Genomic DNA, 19,737 nt, shown 5'->3' on the forward strand with positions numbered 1-19,737 from the left:
AGGAGACGGGGACCTGTCACGTTACAGAGGAGAAACATTAAACAATGCGTTTGTTATCTCTTTCTGTCTAGAGGCACCTCATAGATTCAGCGAGGATAACATAGACGTCAGCAAGGGGACACACAGAAGAAGCTATATTGTGTGTGTAGCTAAGATTAGCTTATGGCTGTTAATATAATATAAAACTAGCGTTGAATAAAAGAGTAAAAGTGAGCTAGAAGCGAGCACACACCTCTGTGAAAATGTAGCAAACCAGCAAACCCACTTCTGTCTCTTCGTGCTCCTGTTTGTTTGTGTCCGTGTAAACCGGAACCTTCCTTCGTCCCATTGTTTACATGTGTTCAGAGAGACTACAAACTAACTTCTGCCACTTAGTATCAGCTTCTGTCGTTATAATAAAACTACTATATAATGTAGCTGTATACAGAAGAAGTACTTAGTAATATGGTTCTAAAATTAAAAAATGTAAAAGTACGTAACGGAACGATAGTGCGTGGCTCACACCGGACAGTATTCCTAAGGACATTTGTACCGGATATCCGGTTTAGTTTGTTTTTAACGGAGCCGTGTTTATACTGTTCTGGTTGTTAAACGGTTATAAATAATAATAATAATAATAATAATAATAATAATAATAATAATAATAATAATAATAATAATAATAATAATAATGATAATAATAATAAAAATAATAATAATAGCAACAATACTAATGATGTCAATTTTATTTGTACAATTATGGAGAGTGGGACATTTTAAATGAAAATTGTGCAATTGTGCATTGTTGATATAAATTGTTATTTAGATACAATTCACATCAGTGAAAAAAATGACTGAATCTTGCACTTAAAAGTAGCAGTTGTATGTGTTACAACAAATGACTGGACTCAAATATATCTAAATTGGGTATATTTCCTCTATAGCCTAATTACTCAATTATACAACGGTGTTGTTGAGTTAATATGTGACTTAACCTATTGTTAATTGGCCTATTGTTAATTGGCATTGTTAATTTGGCAGTAGTCATCCCTCTTCTTCAGATACCTGGCATCAGAGTCCTCTAAAATTACCATCAAGGTCACAGGATATAGAAGTACTAAAAGGATCATGTTCCTCCATCTAGGTTTTTTTCTTTTGTCTAAATGTTCTTGTCACAGCTGACTTCCATCAATAGTCAAATAACACTGCTTCTGCTACAGCAGCCATTAACTGATATCTTTGTGATCTGAAAAACAATCATTATGGTCAAGATAACTCTCAAAATACATTATCTTTCTTTTGATTTTCAGTTTGTCCTCTTTCTGGCACCTTAAGTGCTTGAAATAATATCTGACCTCATCCTTCATCCTGTGGCACATACACAATGTGTGTATGTTTGTTTTATGTGCAGAGAACAAAACACAGATTACAGAGAAATCTTGCAGAGCATGAACATACCACACCTACAAACAAGAAGCAGAAAAAAGTCCATTAAATCCATGGGTGACTCCAAGAAATGAGGACAAACTGAGCTTATTTGATACTGAAAAATCGACATTGTCAATCTAAATGTTCTATTTTCTGGCATAGTAGCAGACAATAAAAGGGTGAGCTTTATGTTAAATCAGTTTAAATCACATACTTCATATCATTCTTTTCTTCAGACCATTACAAATGCACGATTTCTGGTTCAACCAAATTACAGCAAAAGCATTTCTTTTTTTTGCTGTTTGATACATGTTTGTGAGATGTACGCCTCTTCCATAGTACAATGGAGATTTATGTAATGTACTATGGGGTGCTAACATAATTGTAAAATTAAATTAGAAAACTTCAACAGCAACATTTCTCTTCACTGTCTGTCTGTCACTGTGGACAGTTTTCATTGTAACTGCTTTCGACTTGGGGATACTCCAAATTACGATGTTGCCATTCATTGCTGTGAAGATAACACAAATAAGGATCCCGTTCTATATATTGGGGTGGAAGTTCACTGATAATATATCAAATCTTAGGAAAATAAAACCTAAAACATCTTTATACCTGGATATTAGAGATGAAGACAAACTATATATTTTTATTTTGGTGAACCAACCCTTTAAAAAAGCTCCCGTATTATGATATCTCCTGCACTTGATCACCTCCTTGTATTTTTGTTGTTGTGCCTAAACTAGGATCCCAACACTAAATTATAAAATCCTTAATGTATCCGTGTTCATGAAAACAGGAGTGACTCAGCTTTCTGTCTAAATTGGATCTCCTCGTGTGGCCAACATTGCACTAAACAAGCCTTGTGGTCATAATTCTAAAATTGCACCAGACCGGCAAAAGGCAGGAGTATTTCATAACATACAGTTAGGACATGATCGAGAACAACTAATGGCTTAAATTGTTTGCTAATTTTGTATCCAAATAAACTCTGCAAGCTGGGCCCTGTTATGGCAATTTGTACAGTGGAATTGCAGGGGAGCTCTTTATTTGTAACCCTTGGTAACTTTAAACCCATTTGGTTTAGATCCAAAGTTGTGCAATTTTGCATCAACGAAATATCTCCACGCAAATAAATCACTATTGGTGGATTCCCAATGGAAAAATATGAAAAAGGAAACATTTTAAAGGTCAAGGATTATTTACAGAATTGATTGAATGGTTATCACTCGCTGACCTTTGCCTTGGCTTGTCCGGCTGTCTCTGAGACTGTATCTGAGAACTGTTGTCCTACATCATAACAATAGATAATACTGTTATTCATTTTATTATTTTTTTCAACTGCAGTTACATCTAGGACAGAGGCAGTTGAGTAGTTGTGTCCGTGAGTTCTCAGTAACAGTTGAGCCAGCCGTAGTTGAGCAGTACACGCTGTACTCTCCTGTATGGCAGGTAGTATTCACTCTGTCTGGGGCCATCTGAGAAGTATAGGTATCCTGTGGGAGGGAAGATTCAAGTTATATGCAAGTATTTATGTTATTATGGTGAACGTGTTTGCAAACAGCTATTAACACATCCAGTAGATACAGAGTCACTTCAGCATTCATTTTGAGCCATGTTTCTAGCAACCTTACAAGTCCTTCATTCATCCTGCTTTTATAGTTTAACTTTAAGCTCTGTTTCGGTCTTCATCAACTTCTGAGAAGAATATCTGCTTTTGGAAGTACTCTGTGGTACAAATGTCATGTGCAAGACTTTTCACATTACACATTTTTTATTTGATCAGTTGCTAAAGAAATAATTTGATATCCGACCGAGGAATAGTTAACCACATAACTCCCTTATGACTTGAAAGAACCAGGGTTGCTGCTTCCCATTGTTTTCAGTCTTCACGCTAGGCTAAGCTAACCTCTTAGCTTCATAGCTAATGGACAAACATCATGCGTGACACATGAGAGTGGGAACAATCTTCTCGTCTAACTTTCGGCTAGAAGGCATATAAGCGAAACAGTCAAACTATTCTTCTGATATAAGAATAGTGATTATGATGATGATTGGTTGTGTATTCTGAAATGGGGTGAATGAGTTACGGTCATGACATTTCTCACCATGATTCTCAAAGGCTGCATCTACTTTGGAGCCAATGCCACGGAAATCCTGAGTGATGTATCGTGGATATCCACTGTCCATTTGGTTTCTGCCCTCATCATAGCTGCGACAGAAAAAAATAAAACACTTAAAAAATGCTTTGAAGGTAGCTGTACGCAATCAATATCTCAATGATCTGTGTTTGGATTCATTTGATCTACTAAAGATGCACATGCCACGTTAACAACAAAAGAAAGACTTGATCAAAACACTCACCTCCAATACTGGTTGTTCACAAAAATGAGTGTTTTTCTGGTAGTTGGGACAAAGACGGCTGCATCCACTTTACTGACTGAAGAGGGGAGGCCGAGGTTGGTGAGAGACTTTGGAAAACCTGAAATGACTGTTTTTGCATAAGCCCTTATGCCCCAGTATTGACCACCTGTAGAGAAACATTTGGAGGCTATTATATCATGTGGTTACCTACACCTTAACAGTCCTAATTAAATTGAGTATATTCAATATTAAAACCTAACAAAACCATTATGAACATTACCTTCAAAAAGATACACCGCATCCTTGGATGGGACTTCAAAGGCAGCATCGACATAGTTGATTTGTGACCATTTTGTGTTCACTTTCGTGAAACGGATTCCTCTGGCCATTGAACTCTTCCTCCAATAGTATCTAGTAAAGATTTTTTAATTAAAATGGGAAAAGATGTAATTATGTACATGTCCCACTCAAACAAGATGATCGTTACAAAATCAAAATGTACCCGTTTTTGAAGAAGAACAGGTCTCCCCTGATGGAGGTAGCGGCGTCAAACACCAGATCACGGCTGCACTGCTCATTTCGTGGGTTGGGCAGAGGGTCTGGGTTTGGATCCTCTGTTGGTTCCTCTGGTTCTGGTTCAGGGTCCGGGCCAGGAGGTGGTTTAGGTTTTGGTGCTGTTGTGGGCACTGTTGTACGGCTGCCTGAGAGATGGATTAGCAACATCAGAAGTGACTGATCTGTAATCTTCAGTCATCATAAAGCATATGACTATCAACATAAATAACAAAATAATGCACTTTTAGAAACATATATTAATGCTTGTTTAAAGCTTGTCTGACTCTGATGCACATAAACCACATTGAATATAAATTAGATCCAGTTTAAATCTCATGCAGCTCATTCCTGGAAGTTGAAAATTGCAAAATTGTAAAAGTGCGAAAGTGCAAACTCAAGCACAAGACATTGTCAACTGACATTGTATGTCAGTTGTTTACTGGTTGAAAAGAATATTTTGTAATATTGCTCAGATAAAGCCAAAGTAAAACAAATATTTAGCTTGACCTTAATTTTGCAATATCTAGACTGAAAAAATGTAATGCAAGATTGCCTCATCTTAATGTAATTCAATTTGAATGTCAAAGACTGTGTGGTATCTGATGTGTTTGCTCACCATAAAGGACTTGAACCCCACGCTTATCATCGTCTGGCAGCCTGTATCCGTTTGTGTTGACATATTGATAAGTGGGATACATTAGTGCACTTCTGTCCCTGGAGTGATCCAGGCCCAAAGCGTGGCCAAACTCATGGGCCGCCACCAGCAGCAGATTCACACCTCAACACAGCAGATTACAATTTCAGACCGGTTTTTATTTTATATACAGTACATTTACTTATTTAATAATCTCTGTTTTCATAAGGAAGTCAAAATCCAGTTTTAATGGAAATTATGTGGATTATGTTGTTTTTTATTTTTTCCCCTCACACCAAACAGTACATTTGTATACAGGGATTTATAAACAGAGAGATGATATACCTCTATAGGAACAGCACATATTATACACTTTACCTCTTTGGGTGAAAGTCCACCTTTCATCATCATCAAAGTGTGTGTCTCCTCCCTGACCCCGACCAGGAGAGTTAGCATGAGCCAAGACTCCCCCTGCCCCGTCAAAAGGGTAAAAGTCCCCGTGATCTGCAATAGTACAAAGAGGACCATGCAATCTACAGTATCAGAGTGTAAGTCTACAATTGCATTCAGAGAAAAGGTTTCAGCTGGCTGTGTAAGAATCTCTTGTTCAATCCAGACTCACATCCACCCTTGAAGAGGATCATGATGTCTGCAGTACCGCTGTTGACCTGTTTGAAGTCCAGAGGGATGACATCGCTGTAGAGCTGGAAGGCCTGAGCAATGACAGCATCCACCTGACTCTGGGTCAGATCTTGAGTGTACTGAGTGATCCTGGTGAAATCATATCATACAGCATGTTGTTTTCATCATCATCATCATTTGCACTTATGTATTCAACCACCAAAAATACAAACAGAGTGACATAAGTATTGACAATAACAACATGCCCCTCTACCAGCTACCGGTATGTAATCTGCCTTTTCTCCCATCTGGGTTTCCCAGCAAAGTGTCCATATCGGCTGATGTCTGATACACCGCACCTGGGGGCCTTCATCACCTCCACAGTCTCATTATCCAACACACCAGTCACCTGATAGATAAGATGATATGAGGTGACAAAATCGTAGAGATTTTGAAAGTGAGGTTTTTCATACTTAAATGATGGATTTCCCATTTGTAAATTAAATAATATATATTGCAAACCAATTATTAAGGACTTATAGATGATGCACTAATGGTTAATATGTGCTTTATAAATGTGTTTTAATACTGAAATTCATGGTTAATTCAGGTAGTTACTAGTCGTTAGTTAAGTATTAGTCAATTATTTGTGTGACCCCATCTAAACTGCGGACTATCTATGCATTAATAAATGACATTGAAAGGGCAGCAGTGCCTCAAAGGTAGCAAAAGTCTCAGTTATCTTCTCAACAGGAAAGGGAAATAGACACAATACAAAGTGATAAAGAACATTCATATGATGGTGATGGGGCGATGCCTGTCAGTGGCACAAGTGGTGAGTATTCAGAGTTTGCTGGCACATACATATGATTGATTCATTATGAGTATCTAGTCCCAGCTAGCTAGCTGTGACTTGTTTGCTAGCTAGCCAGCTAGCAAGCTAGTCACTAGTAGAGGTCCTGAGACAGGAACGCACCACCTCAGTTGTAAGTAGACCAATTCAAGTGATATCTCTATCTGGTGCGGGGCCACTGTGGTGACACGGTAGTGACACGTCATCAACGTGGGACACATATTTACGCTATAGGACCCTGTGTGTCCCACATTGATGATGTGTCACCATCGTGGCCTTGGTCAGAAAGAATGCCGGCCAGGTGATGTGAGGCGATGCCCGTCAGTGGCACCAGTGGTGACATATTTCTCAGTTTGCTGGTATAAATGATTGATTATGAGTATCTCGCTATCATCTGGATTGGTCTACTTACAAATGAGGTGAAGGGGTGTCACGTGCCTGCCTCAGGACCTCTAGTAGGTGACGGCCAGTATGCTAGCTCGCTAGCTAGCCAGCTAGCGAGCTAGCATACTGGCAGACTAGATCAATAATAAATAATGTGTACGTACGCAATTTTGTTAGCTTTGAGGGACTGCTTATATATGCGTTGTAAGGAATAGATAGTCCTCACTTTAGATGGTGTCACACAAAATACTTGAATAATACTTAACTAACGACTAGTAACTAGTAGCCTACCGCAATTAATCGTGACATTTATGAATGCTTTGTAGGGCATAGATAGTCCTCACTTTAGTTCACACAAAATACTTAACTAACGACTAGTAACTACCTGAAGTAATCATGAATTGCAGTATTAAAACACGTTTATAAAGCACATATTAACCATTAGTCCATCATCTATAAGTCCTTAATTGGCTTGTAATATATATTACTTAATTTATAAATGGGGAATCCATCATTTATAAAGTATGACAACTCAATCATGAAACACATAATAATCAAGCTTATTAATCAAGAATAAAACATTTATAACTGTGTTTATGAACTACATACTAATGAGTTACTAATGAGTGTTCATGTTGGAACAATGCTTTATAATGATGAATTAAGTGTTTACTCACCCTTTACCAATGCTAAATAGCGTGTAGTTATTATAAAGTGTTACTCAATCATTTGTCAGTCATAAGCAGTCACAATTTCTTTAATTACAAGAATGCAGACCTAGACTTCAACGCTTTCATTCATTGTAATTACCTCAAGGCCAAAGAAAGCCTGCATGGTCTGTAGATCCTGGCTAAAGGAGCTCTTAACCATTCTTTGCACTGTAGAGTTTGTCACCCCAACATCAGCGTAGAACTGAGAGAGGTATCCCTAATAACAGAAGGAGATTATTTTATTGCAAGCAATTCATAGTTCATTTCATCTGACTATAGCAGAGCTTATTTCCTGTAAATACACAAATCTAAAGACTTCTTGCAACCTGTCTCGTCTCTCTCATCACTAGCAAGACGTTCAAATCACCTGCTCAGTCCAGACACTTCTTATCTAATATTTATGCAGGGTATATATTGCATTACCTCTGCCAGGTTTTCGTCCTCTGGTGAAACTGTTGGAGCGATGGTAGGTGCTGCATGACTAAGGGCTAAACAACCCAGCAGCACAATCCAAAGATCAGCAAGAGACATATTTTTTAAATGGTTTCTTCTCTTCGTCCACTCTCCTATAATAAAGGCCGCCTTGACAGGCTGAGGTGCATATTGTTCTGATATGAGCTGAATAAGTGTTGACACAAGCCGCTGTGCTAGAAGGGGGGAGTGAATAGTGGCCCCTCTGATAACATGTGGGAGGAGACAATATGATCACTTTAACTTCACTCATGAAACATCTGTGAAGCAGTTTAATTGTTTTCTTCTGTTAACACCATTTCTGTTAATGAGATGGCTCCATGTGCCTCTTTTTATCCCTCCTTTATGATTCACCTTCCAATGCGTTTGTTTATTCTGTCACCTGTGCACAGTGCACTAAACCAGTCAAGCGTAATATACAGTATACAGTAAGAGCCAAAGTCCAACACTGAGCTGCAAACAAGCGTCTCAATTAAGTAAGGTTAGGGCCCTAAAACTTTTTGAAAATTATACAATCGCATGTTATAGTGACCTCAATATCATCCAAAACAACCAAAACCAATGTGTGTAAAATGTTGATATTTCTTATATGTTTTACACAGTGAAAAAAAGCCTGGAGTCAAATTGACCCCAAAGAACACCGATGCATACAATATGTGTACAGGACATTGAAAACATATCACCATGTTCGTTTTATGTTTACCCAGTTGTCCCCATTAAATTAGGAAAAGTCATGAAATATGAAGCAAAAAAAAAAAAGTCAATCATTTATTTAGAGACGTTAAACATTGAATGGGGTCAAATGGACCCCAAAGATCATAGGAGGGTTTAAGGACACTGGATCGTTCGTCCATCTTTAATCTGGTGTTTACTGGCAAACCAGGAACACACCCCCACAAACTGTCAACATGTTGTTGTTCTCAGTGTTCTTGTGTACTTTCTGATAACCTTTGATGTACAGTGGCCATAGTCCAGTGTGGTGGGTCAACATAAGCGTGTGCATTTAACTCACTAAGGCACTGAGGTCCACTGGTTGAGGTTGGAACTAGCTCTCTGACATTTTGGGATGCCGATGTTGCTAAAGTTGCTGTGCACATACTTCAACATTACAGGGACACCTCATGATGCAACTGTTTGCGTTGACTGAAACTGCTCATTTGCACCTTACTGACTACGTAAAAATATGTTTTGTGGAGGAAAATAAATAAATAATATGAACCAGATGCAGTGATGGAAGATGGGTAGTTTACCTTTGTAAATACTGTACTTGGGTATTTTCATTTTATGTGGCTTTATTACATTTTGTATCCAAATACACTGGGCCCTTTTATGGCAATTTGTACAGTGGAATTGCAGGTTCAAAGGGTAACTTTAAACCCCTTTACTTTAGATTCAAAGTTGTGCAATTTAGCATCACCGAAATGAGTAAACATCTCAAAGCAAATACATTCACTGCGTCTGCTCCGGAGGCTGCGTCTGCTCTAGGGATTTCAGAGTCATATGCTTGGTCTATGTTAAGGCCAGATCGTACTGTAACAGGGGGTGGAAGGACTCAAACGCAATATGACTGAATGGTGGGTTTTGAACAGAGATTTAGTCCAGCAGAACACACAGGGGAAACAGAAACAGACAAGCCAGAAGGCAGGATTCACGGGGTCGGGGACAGAATAGGATGGTAATTATCAGACAGGGGCAAGGTGAAGAAGTCCAAGCAGGCGGGGTCGTCAGGCAGAACACGGAGAACACATAGATGGAGGGTCTGGCATTAGTAATTAATTTAGTGCACATTTCGTGAACCGTTTAGGTCCGCTGAGAGCCAAAATGCCCTAACTTTCTTCCTGGACCAAAATGGACTTATATGCTCTTGTAAGACCAGGCTGTGCAGTTTTTTTTTGCTATGTCACATCAGTGGCCCTGGTATCGATTCATGGGAGTACGAGAACTTGGAGAGTGAGGAAGAGCTCCTGATGAAGAATTCAGACCCCAGTTTAGAGGTAAGATTCATGTTATATGCAAGTATTGATGTTATTACAGTGAACGTGTTTGCAAACAGCTACCTATTAACATATCCAGTAGATACAGAGTCACATCAGCATTCATTTTGAGCCATGTTTTCACTAACCTTTCAATTGTAAGTTCATCATTCATTGATCCTTTAAGCTCTGTTTTGGTCTCCATCAACACATTTTTGATTTGATCATTTGCTAAAAGAATAATGTGATGCTCGGCCAAGGAATAGTCAACCTTATAACTCTCTTATGACTTGAACAGAACTGGGTAGCTGCTTCCCCCTGCTTCTAGTTATTGTCCTAGGCTAAGCTAACCTCCTGGTTAGCTGTAGCTTTAAATCTAATGGACAAACATCAACTTTGAACATAAGAGTGGTAATAATCTTCTTGTCTAACCTTCGGCAGGAAGACAAATAAGCAAAACAGTTAAACTATTCTTCTGATATAAGAATAGTGATTATGATGATGATCATTTTATGCATTCTGAAATGGGGTGAATGAGTTACGTGCATGACATTTCTCACCATAACTCTCAAAGACTGCATCTAATTTGGAGCCAATGCCAGGGAAATCCTGAGGAGTGTATCGTGGATATCCACTGTCCATTTGGTTTATACCCTCATCATAGCTGCAAGAGAGAAACATGAAACACTTAAAAAATGCTTTGAAGGTAGCTGTACCCAATCAATATCTCAATGATCTGTGTTTGGATTCATTTGATCTACTAAAGATGCACATGCCACGTTAACAAAAGAAAGACTTGATCATGACACTCACCTCCAATACTGGTCGTTCACAAAAATTAGTGTTTTTCTGGTAGTTGACACAAAGACGGCTTTACTTTTACACTTTACTGACTGAAGAGGGGAGGCCGAGGTTGGTGAGAGACTTTGGAAAACCTGAAATGACTGTTTTTGCATGAGCCCTTATGCCCCAGTATTGACCACCTGTAGAGAAACATTTGGAGGCTATTATATCATGTGGTTACCTACACCTTAACAGTCCTAATTAAATTGAGTATATTCAATATTAAAACCTAACAAAACCATTATGAACATTACCTTCAAAAAGATACACCGCATCCTTGGATGGGACTTCAAAGGCAGCATCGACATAGTTGATTTGTGATCATTTTGTGTTCACTTTCGTGAAACGGATTCCTCTGGCCATTGAACTCTTCCTCCAATAGTATCTAGTAAGGATTTTAAAATTAGAATGTGAAAAGATGTAATTATGTACATGTCCCACTCAAACAAGATGATCGTTACAAAATCAAAATGTACCCGTTTTTGAAGAAGAACAGGTCTCCCCTGATGGAGGTAGCGGCGTCAAACACCAGATCACGGCTGCACTGCTCATTTCGTGGGTTGGGCAGAGGGTCTGGGTTTGGATCCTCTGTTGGTTCCTCTGGTTCTGGTTCAGGGTCCGGGCCAGGAGGTGGTTTAGGTTTTGGTGCTGTTGTGGGCACTGCCTGAGAGATGGATTAGCAACATCAGAAGTGACTGATCTGTAATCTTCAGTCATCATAAAGCATACGACTATCAACATAAATAACAAAATAATGCACTTTTAGAAACATATATTCATGCTTGTTTAAAGCTTGTCTGACTCTGATGCACATAAACCACATTGAATATAAAATAGATCCAGTTTAAATCTCATGCAGCTCATTCCTGGAAGTTGAAAATTGTAAAAGTGCGAAAGTGCAAACTCAAGCACAAGACATTGTCAACTGACATTGTATGTCAGTTGTTTACTGGTTGAATAGAATATTTTGTAATGTTGCTCAGATAAAGCCAAAGTAAAAAAAAAATTGGGTTTGGCCTTAATTTTGCAATATCCAGACTGAAAAATGTGAATGGAAGATTGCCCCATTTTAATGTAATCTAATGTCAAAGACTGTGTGGTATCTGATGTTTTGCTCACCATAAAGGGCTTGAACCCCAAGCTTGTCATCTTCTGGCAGCCTGTATCCATTTGTGTCGACATATTCATATCTGGGATACATTAGTGAAGTTTTGTTGGTGGCATGATCCAGGCCCAAAGCGTGGCCAATCTCATGGGCCGCCACCAGCAGCAGATTCACTATTCAACTAATCAGATTACAATGTCAGACCAGTTTTATTTTCAATCCAGAATATTTACTTATTTAATAATGTCTGTTCTATAGGGAAGTCAAAATCCAGTTTTATTGGAAATTATGTGGAATGTGTAGGTTTTTATTTTTTTCTTCACACCAAACAGTTTATAGAGAACTGATATACGAGAATATTATATACCTCTGTGGGAACTGCACAGGTTATACAAGTTACCTTTTACGGCGAGACTCCACTCTTTAATATCATTAAAGTGTACGTCCCCACGGAAAGCATGAGCCAACTCTCTATTCACCGCACCAGAAGGCCAAAAGTCCCCGTGTTCTCCATGAGCACAAAGAAGCTCATGTAATCTTTATCAGAGTCCAAGTCTATAATTGCATTCAGAGGAAAGGATTCTCATAAACATCAGCAAGGCTGTTTACAAATCTCTTGTTCAATCCAGACTCACCTCCAGCCGAGAAGAGGATCGTGAAGTCTGCAGTACCGTTGTTGACCTGTTTGAAGTCCAGAGGGATGACATCGCTGTAGAGCTGGAAGGCCTGAGCAATGATAGCATCCACCTGATCCTTGGTCAGATCTTTAGTGTACTCTGTGATCCTGTTGAAATCATACCATGCAGCATGTTGTTTTCATCATCATCATCTGTACTGATATATTCAACCACCAAAGATATGAAAAAGAGGGACATAAGTGTTGATAATAACAACATGCCCCTATACCAGCTACCTGTATGTAAGCAGACTTTTCTCCATTTGGGGTTCCCAGGGTAGTGTCCATACCGGCTGATGTCTGACACACCGCACCTGGGGGCCTTCATCACCTCCGCAGTCTCATTATCCAACATACCAGTCACCTGATAGTCAGAAGATGATATGAGGTAACAAAATCGTAGAGATTTTAAATGTGAGGTTTGAAAAACAGGGAATATTTGGCCATTTGCCACACGATCAATACTTTGTCAGTTAAACGAAGTCACAATTTCTTTGATTACAGGAGAGCAGACCTAGACTTCAACTCTTTCATTCATTGTCATTACCTTGAGGCCAAACAAAGCCTGCATGCTCTCTAAAACCTGGATGAAGGAGCTCCTAGCGATTAGTTGCACTGTGGAGTTTGTCATCTCAACATCAGTGTAGAAGTGAGAGAAGTATCCTGATAACAGAAGAAGATGATTTTATTGTAAGCAATTCATAGCTTATATCATCTGAGTATGGCAGAGTTTATTTCCTGTCAATACACACATCTATAGACTTCTTGCAGGTAATGTAAACTGTAATCACCTGTTCAGTCCAGACACTTCTTATTACTAATATTTATGCAGGGTATATATTGCATTACCTCTGCCAGGTTTTCGTCCTCTGGTGAAACTGGTGGAGCGATGGTAGGTGCTGCATGACTAAGGGCTAAACAACCCAGCAGCACAATCCAAAGATCCGCAAGAGACATTTCTTTTCAATGTTTTCTTCTCTTAACGGCTCATTTGCATCTTCCTAACTACTTATATGTTTTGTCCAGTAATACATCTAAGCCTTATTGCTTGCAAAGAGAAAATAATTGTATGAACCTGGTGCAGTGATGGACGATGGGTGCTTTACCTTTGTACTTACTGAAATACAATTCTGAGGTACTTGGGTATTTTCATTTTATGTGGATTTATACTTGTACCTTTATTACATTTCAGAGTGAAATATTGCACGTTTTACACCACATGTATTTGTCAGCTGTAATTGATGGTTTACTTTGCAGATTAAAATGTTCAACATCTATGATGACCAGCAACGAGATTGAATTGCTGCTCAAATGCTAATGCCTCTTAGAAAATAATAATATTATATAAAATAATGCAACAAGGACAGGGGCCATTTTGCTTTCTGCATACTGAACACTTTTATTCGTTGCTTAAGAATCTGTGTCTTCCACGACTTCATTGAAGATCAAAGATGAAACAACTGTGTTGTACAAAACCATCTGATATTTATGGGCAAAACTGATATCTTAATGTCCAGTAAGGCACATCCTCTTAATACATTTTGGGATGTACAACATAGTCAAAGTAACGTCAACACTAACATTATGAGGTTATTAAATGGTACTCGGTATTGAATGTACATCCGAGGACATCTACGAAAAAGAATACACAATATTTGTAAAATAATTATACACTTTGCACTTGATATTCACATTGTAAGTTTTTAGTACTTTACATCCTTTCATATAAGATGTATACATGTTATTGTACCCAAGAGGGCGGTCAGAGATGACATACAGGAACACAAATCTAAACCGTAACAATTCAGTAAAATACATGAAGATACGTGCTTATTATCTCAGTTTTACAACTACAGTAGTTCAATGATGTATTCTCAGAAACTTGCCCAGCACTGTATTGACTGTATCAACATCCTAGCCAAGAATTTGCTGAGATAATTTTCACCACCCGGTTTTGTCTGAAGTCATACTGGTAGGATTGTGTCCCACTGAAGAGGAAGATGCTACCTGTCAATAGAACATCATACAAAAAGTGTGTTACCTCCTGGTGTTGTTTCAAAGCAAATGAGCTGAAACGTGAACAATAAAGTTTAGCTGTAAACACAAGATTTCTACTTGACTAACACATCGTTCTAAAACAGGGTCGAAAGGCGTTTTCAGTATAAAAGTGTGTCCAGTGCGGTGAACCTCACCCGTCTACCACCTAAACACGGTAAAAACAAGAAATTATAACTTCTATTTCTGCTGTGCTCTATTTGTATGCTGCTGCTTTGGTCTATATATTATACAAAGTTCATGACCGAAAACTGTGACAGTTTTCTCTTTTTGTTTACCGTCTAACTTAAAGGCAGCGTCCACCCGTCTCGGTATTCCAGGCCAGTCTGTTTGGATGAGTCTGGGGAAGCCGGCGTCCATCCTTCTCCTGCGTTCATCATACCTGAGATTGGATTATTCAACTACATTTATTATTAGTGTCTTTTTCAGTGCATGCATGTTATTCATCCAGCTAAATCTTTTAACTAATGTGTTTGTTGATTACAATTTCTGATGTTAAGCTATAATGAAGACTTCCTTCTGGTCAAATGGAAAGTTATTTACTGCCTTTGAATGGGTGTTAAAGGAGCCGTGTAGATATGGATAATGTATTTTTCTATTCAATTTGATAGGTATGTTTTCCTTTTCATGTTAAGCATTAGAACACGTTACCTGTAATAAACCTCTCCTGTGAAGAAGACCGTCTTCCCAGATTCACTGATATGCACGGCAGCGTCGACCTGCCTGACTTGGGAGGAGAAGCCGTACTCATAGATGGAGCCAGCATGACTTTTCATCTTAAGCTCTCGAACCACCCAGTACTTATGACCTGGAAAAACACAGCTGTGTCACTGCATTTTGGGACACTATGAAAAACAGCAACATACCACAAGCTCTGCCAAACTCAATTAGCCTTGGACTGCAACACTTAAGTTGCACAAGGCTGTAATTTGGCTGCATCTTGTGTCCCCCCCCCTCACCTTCCCAACTGGGAATCCAGCATTGTCATGCTGACAAGCCCTAAGTGATGCTTTGCAGACTGTCCATTACTCTACCAGTGAATATGTACGCCACGCCTTTGGCAGGGATGTCATACGCGGCATCCACGTGAGAGCTGATGCTGGGTAAATATGTGCTGCTGTGGCTCTCTCGCAGGCGATTCCAATAAGTTGTCTGCATTGTTCTCATCCACATGTACCTGGGTTGAGACAATAATCACACTCAGTTCCATCTTTAAAGGTCTTTTGCAATCATTATATAACAAATATTTGACATATTTTGTACCTGTTCTTAAAGAAAACTATCTCATTTTCAATCATAACTGCTGCATCAAAAGAAAAGTTGGGGTCACACTTTTTGGGAGCTGGTTGTGTTTCAACTTTTCTTGTTTCTTTTCCTAAGAAGCGTTGGAACAGAATGCATTAGATGTGACATTGCACATAATGGTTCACTCCTGTCTGATCACCTTATTTCCATTTTTCCCAAACAGTCACTGCACATATTTTATTTGCTCCTCACCATACAGTGTTTGGATCCCAAGCACATCATCTTTGGCTAGAGCGTACTGTGCACCGCTTTGATACCTGTAGTTGGGGTACATGACAGCAGAGGGGTCTCTTGAGTGAGTCAAACCCAGTGAGTGGCCGAGCTCATGAGCCGCAACAGCGAACAGGCTGTAACCTGAAATACAGCAGCAGACGAGTCCTGTTAGTACATTCAGCAGGTAAATACACACAGAATCATGCAGAAAACTTCTGTCTAAGGGTTGGAAACGTTCATGTGCGTTTCACTTTTGACCACACCCAAGCGATGACGTCATATCAGGTGCTTTCTGTCAGCGGACAAAGGCGCGAGCAACTGCTGCTGTGAAGGTGGTGTTTAAAGTTTCAACTCACAAAAAGAAACGCAGCAGCCGTTTGCTGCCAATTGTGGATCAATAATTAAAATTGTGAAAAGAAGTATTCAGATTCTTTACTTCAAAAGAAAATTTGCTGATTTTAAACCTTATCTCCAGCCGAATTTGGTATACAGTGTAAGTTTGGTATGAGCCGCAATGTGGCTCAAAAACGTCCTTGTTGTCATCGCTTGTGTTCGGTTTCCAGCAGCGAAAATGACACCCCAACATGTGAGTGCAGAGGATGTTATGGACAAGGATTGTACATTTTACAGTGTTTCGGCTGACCCAGATATTCAACCATATGACGAGAGCAAATACCGACTTGACCTCCGATTGCAACAAAAAATTAATCATTCTTCTGTAATGAATGTCAGTTACAATGTTCGGTGGGTTTATTTTGTTTACTTGTCAGACACAGCGCAATGTCAATGATGCTTGCAATACATCCTGGTACATGTAAGCACAACCGGCCTGGCGCCACAGGAGAGATCAGCTTTCTCGGTCAATATAGCACAAACTGGGGAATTTATTTCTTGAGTGGTTGGACATCAACATAAAAGGTGTCACATTTCCTCTTTTAATAGAAGTAAAAATGTAAAAAGAAGTAAAAGGCTTGCCGTCAAAGTATTATCAGTCAAGGGACTACGGGTGTGAATTAGCTGTAGCTAAAATCTGGTACAGTGCATCAAATGGTGACATTTATGTTTTAACTGTACGTGGTCCCTTTTTAAATATATGTCAGCAAAATGTACCTAAAGTATCAAAAGAAAAAAATATGAATTATACTGGAAATTTCCCCAATTACATTATTTGATCATATATTAGATAGTTATTGTTCAGTAAGTAAAATTTTATTAATGCTATTGATGTGATAGAGCTAATTATATACTAATCAGTAAATTCATGATACCAATGCATACAATTGTATACTGAAGTTGATCTATAGTTTGCATCATCCTCGTGTAACTAAAACTGTACGATGGGAAATATTGATTACTGTCAACAAGAAGTATAACAGACAAAGCATTAATTTGACAGTCTGCAAACATTTCCTGATTCTTATCTTCTATGCGACAGAAGCTAAGCTATAGAATATACATATAGAAATAGGGTAATCTTTCGCGTTTCCTTCTGACAAACCTTGCCTCCCTGCCGTCCACGTCTCATCCTCATCAAAGTGCACGTCTCCTCCTGTCCCCTGTCCTGGCTGAAAGGCGTGAGCCAGCACTCCCCGGGGTCCATCAAAGGGAAAGAAATCCCCATGAGCTGCAACAGAAAAAACACTTCTTCACACTATGAATGAGAAAGGACTCTCTCTCTCTCTTTGCTATTAACAATAATTAGGTGATCAGTCTTAATCTTAAGCAGTGATTTTCAGATTTACTTCTCCGAGCGAAGGAGAAGACTATATCAGCTTTGCCGTGCTTGACTTGGATGAACCTCAGCGGTGCAGCATCGCTCCACAGCTTCAGGGCTGAACGAAAGGCCTGTTCCACGTCCTCTCTCTTCATGTCCGGAGTGTATTTGGCAATCCTGCAGAGCCAAAGTTGGACGCACAAACGTGAGACGGTAGGAACAACAAGTTCCACAGCTGCAGCTATAACATATAATCTGTTGAAGTGACTAAATGAAATCTACAAGAAAATACTAATTTTACACGATTACAGTAGTCAGTAAAACCAAAACATCTCACATGTACGTGATGGTGTGGTTCTTCCATTTAGGCTTTCCAGGGTAAAAGCTGAAGTTTTCCACATCTGGAACACCACACCTGGGCTCCTTCATCACATGCAGGGTGGTAGGGTCCAGATCACCTGTCTCTCTCAGACCAAAGAAGGTTTGCATTTCTCTGATCTTCTGCTCCACGGTTGACGACGTGGATCTGATCCTTCTCCCCGACGCTCTGCCTCTGGGACTCAGGTTGTAAAACCTTGTGAGGTAGCCCTGTTGTTGAGAAGAGTTCACATCTGGAGGATCAGGTCTTAGTGGTGTTTTCTGTAGTCTGTTACAGTATTTAGATATGATGTAGTCTATATTTGAGGTGAGGTTAAAGGCAAGGTTTTTTTCAGATGCAAATTGTTAAATATCGATTCAAATCATTTCCCCCGAAATTACAACTACTAAATTGTGTTGCCATCAGAGGACACTTTTCAGCAATGTCATTTTTTTCTAATTTGGTCATTATTTTCATGAAAAACACAGATGAGTGAATCCAGGTAAAAGTTGACCCTATTAATTGTAAAGTGAAGTACATCAATTGAAAGAGGGAGATGAGGGGTTTTGACATAATTGAGAAGTGGATTCGCAGAAAAAGCTGCAATTTACATCCAAAGGAGTACCCCGTATTGTGTTTTTCTCTGTCAAACCTTCTGGTCACATTAAAATGAAGCCATACTTCTAAATTATTAGTATATATGTATTATTATATCATCCTTGTGTAACTAAAACTGTAGAGTGGAGTGAAAACTACAACGATTCCCTCTAAAATGTAGAAGTACAAAGAAACATAACATGAAATGCTAAAATAAAGTACTAAAAACTGAAAAAAATGTCGGTGTGCAAGAAAATCTTATCTTATGCGACAGAAGCTAAGCTATAGAATATACAGTAGAAATAGGGTAATCTTTCGTGTTTCATTCTGACAAACCTTGCCTCCCTGCCGCACACGTCTCATCCTCATCAAAGTGCACGTCTCCTCCTATCTCCCTATATATGTATTATTATGTATGTATCATGGTTGACAGTTGACCAATTACCTCTCTGACTTTCACAAAGCAGTTTGTTTAAAAAACATATATACTGTATATCTTTATAGTTAAAAAAACAAGCATTTAAAAAGATTATTGGTACATTTAGTTCAATAGTGGCAATAGATGCATTATTTGTAATAAGAAAAACAAAGCAACAAAGCATTGCTTGGTTGCAGTTTGTAAACCGTTCTGTACAATCAAAGTCACATTCATAATCATGAAAGTCAATATGGATTAGAGCCAACATTTCAAATGGGATAGCGTTGTCTCATATAAACTACAAAGACGGCGTCCACCTACAAACCTGAGCCAGCTCCACATCCTCAGGCCTCGGCCACTGATCCTGATCAATGGGTAGAGTCCACAAGACTTCTGCTAACACCAGAGAGCCCAAAACAGGTATCCACAGCCAGAGCAACTCCATGTTTTAAATGCACATTCCACCAAGCTTCACTTTTTT

At 39.0% G+C, this 19,737-nt stretch overlaps 2 protein-coding genes and 1 pseudogene across 3 annotated transcripts; all 3 read right to left on the reverse strand.

Annotated features, from left to right (window-relative positions):
• Nucleotides 1-2,799: 2,799 nt before the first annotated feature.
• Nucleotides 2,800-8,059, reverse strand: LOC306742258 (collagenase 3-like; the record flags this gene model as incomplete). Its single annotated transcript, XM_079224608.1, has 11 exons — nucleotides 2,800-2,903; nucleotides 3,516-3,619; nucleotides 3,772-3,937; nucleotides 4,052-4,182; nucleotides 4,274-4,472; nucleotides 4,943-5,104; nucleotides 5,339-5,464; nucleotides 5,583-5,731; nucleotides 5,863-5,990; nucleotides 7,629-7,745; nucleotides 7,952-8,059. 11 exons carry the CDS (start codon nucleotides 8,057-8,059, stop codon nucleotides 2,800-2,802), a joined length of 1,494 nt encoding a protein of 497 aa, XP_079080734.1.
• Nucleotides 8,060-9,448: 1,389 nt separating this feature from the next.
• On the reverse strand, nucleotides 9,449-13,227 carry LOC306742505 (stromelysin-1-like; annotated as a pseudogene). The gene is made up of 9 exons: nucleotides 13,144-13,227; nucleotides 12,887-12,960; nucleotides 12,556-12,704; nucleotides 11,909-12,093; nucleotides 11,292-11,479; nucleotides 11,070-11,200; nucleotides 10,786-10,955; nucleotides 10,533-10,636; nucleotides 9,449-9,480 (listed from the first exon to the last, which is right to left on the reverse strand). The product of its transcript is annotated as a stromelysin-1-like (transcript).
• An 804-nt stretch (nucleotides 13,228-14,031) lies between these two features.
• mmp20a (matrix metallopeptidase 20a (enamelysin)) lies at nucleotides 14,032-19,701 on the reverse strand (the record flags this gene model as incomplete). Its single annotated transcript, XM_079224791.1, has 10 exons — nucleotides 14,032-14,603; nucleotides 14,930-15,033; nucleotides 15,303-15,459; nucleotides 15,686-15,828; nucleotides 15,915-16,026; nucleotides 16,149-16,310; nucleotides 17,668-17,793; nucleotides 17,912-18,060; nucleotides 18,221-18,471; nucleotides 19,582-19,701. The coding sequence occupies 10 exons, from the start codon at nucleotides 19,699-19,701 to the stop codon at nucleotides 14,503-14,505; spliced, it is 1,425 nt and encodes a 474-aa protein (XP_079080917.1). The 3' UTR covers nucleotides 14,032-14,502.
• Nucleotides 19,702-19,737: the final 36 nt, after the last annotated feature.

This window comes from Taurulus bubalis (assembly GCF_910589615.1).
Source record: "Taurulus bubalis genome assembly, chromosome: 10".
Classification (NCBI taxonomy): Eukaryota; Metazoa; Chordata; class Actinopteri; order Perciformes; family Cottidae; genus Taurulus; species Taurulus bubalis.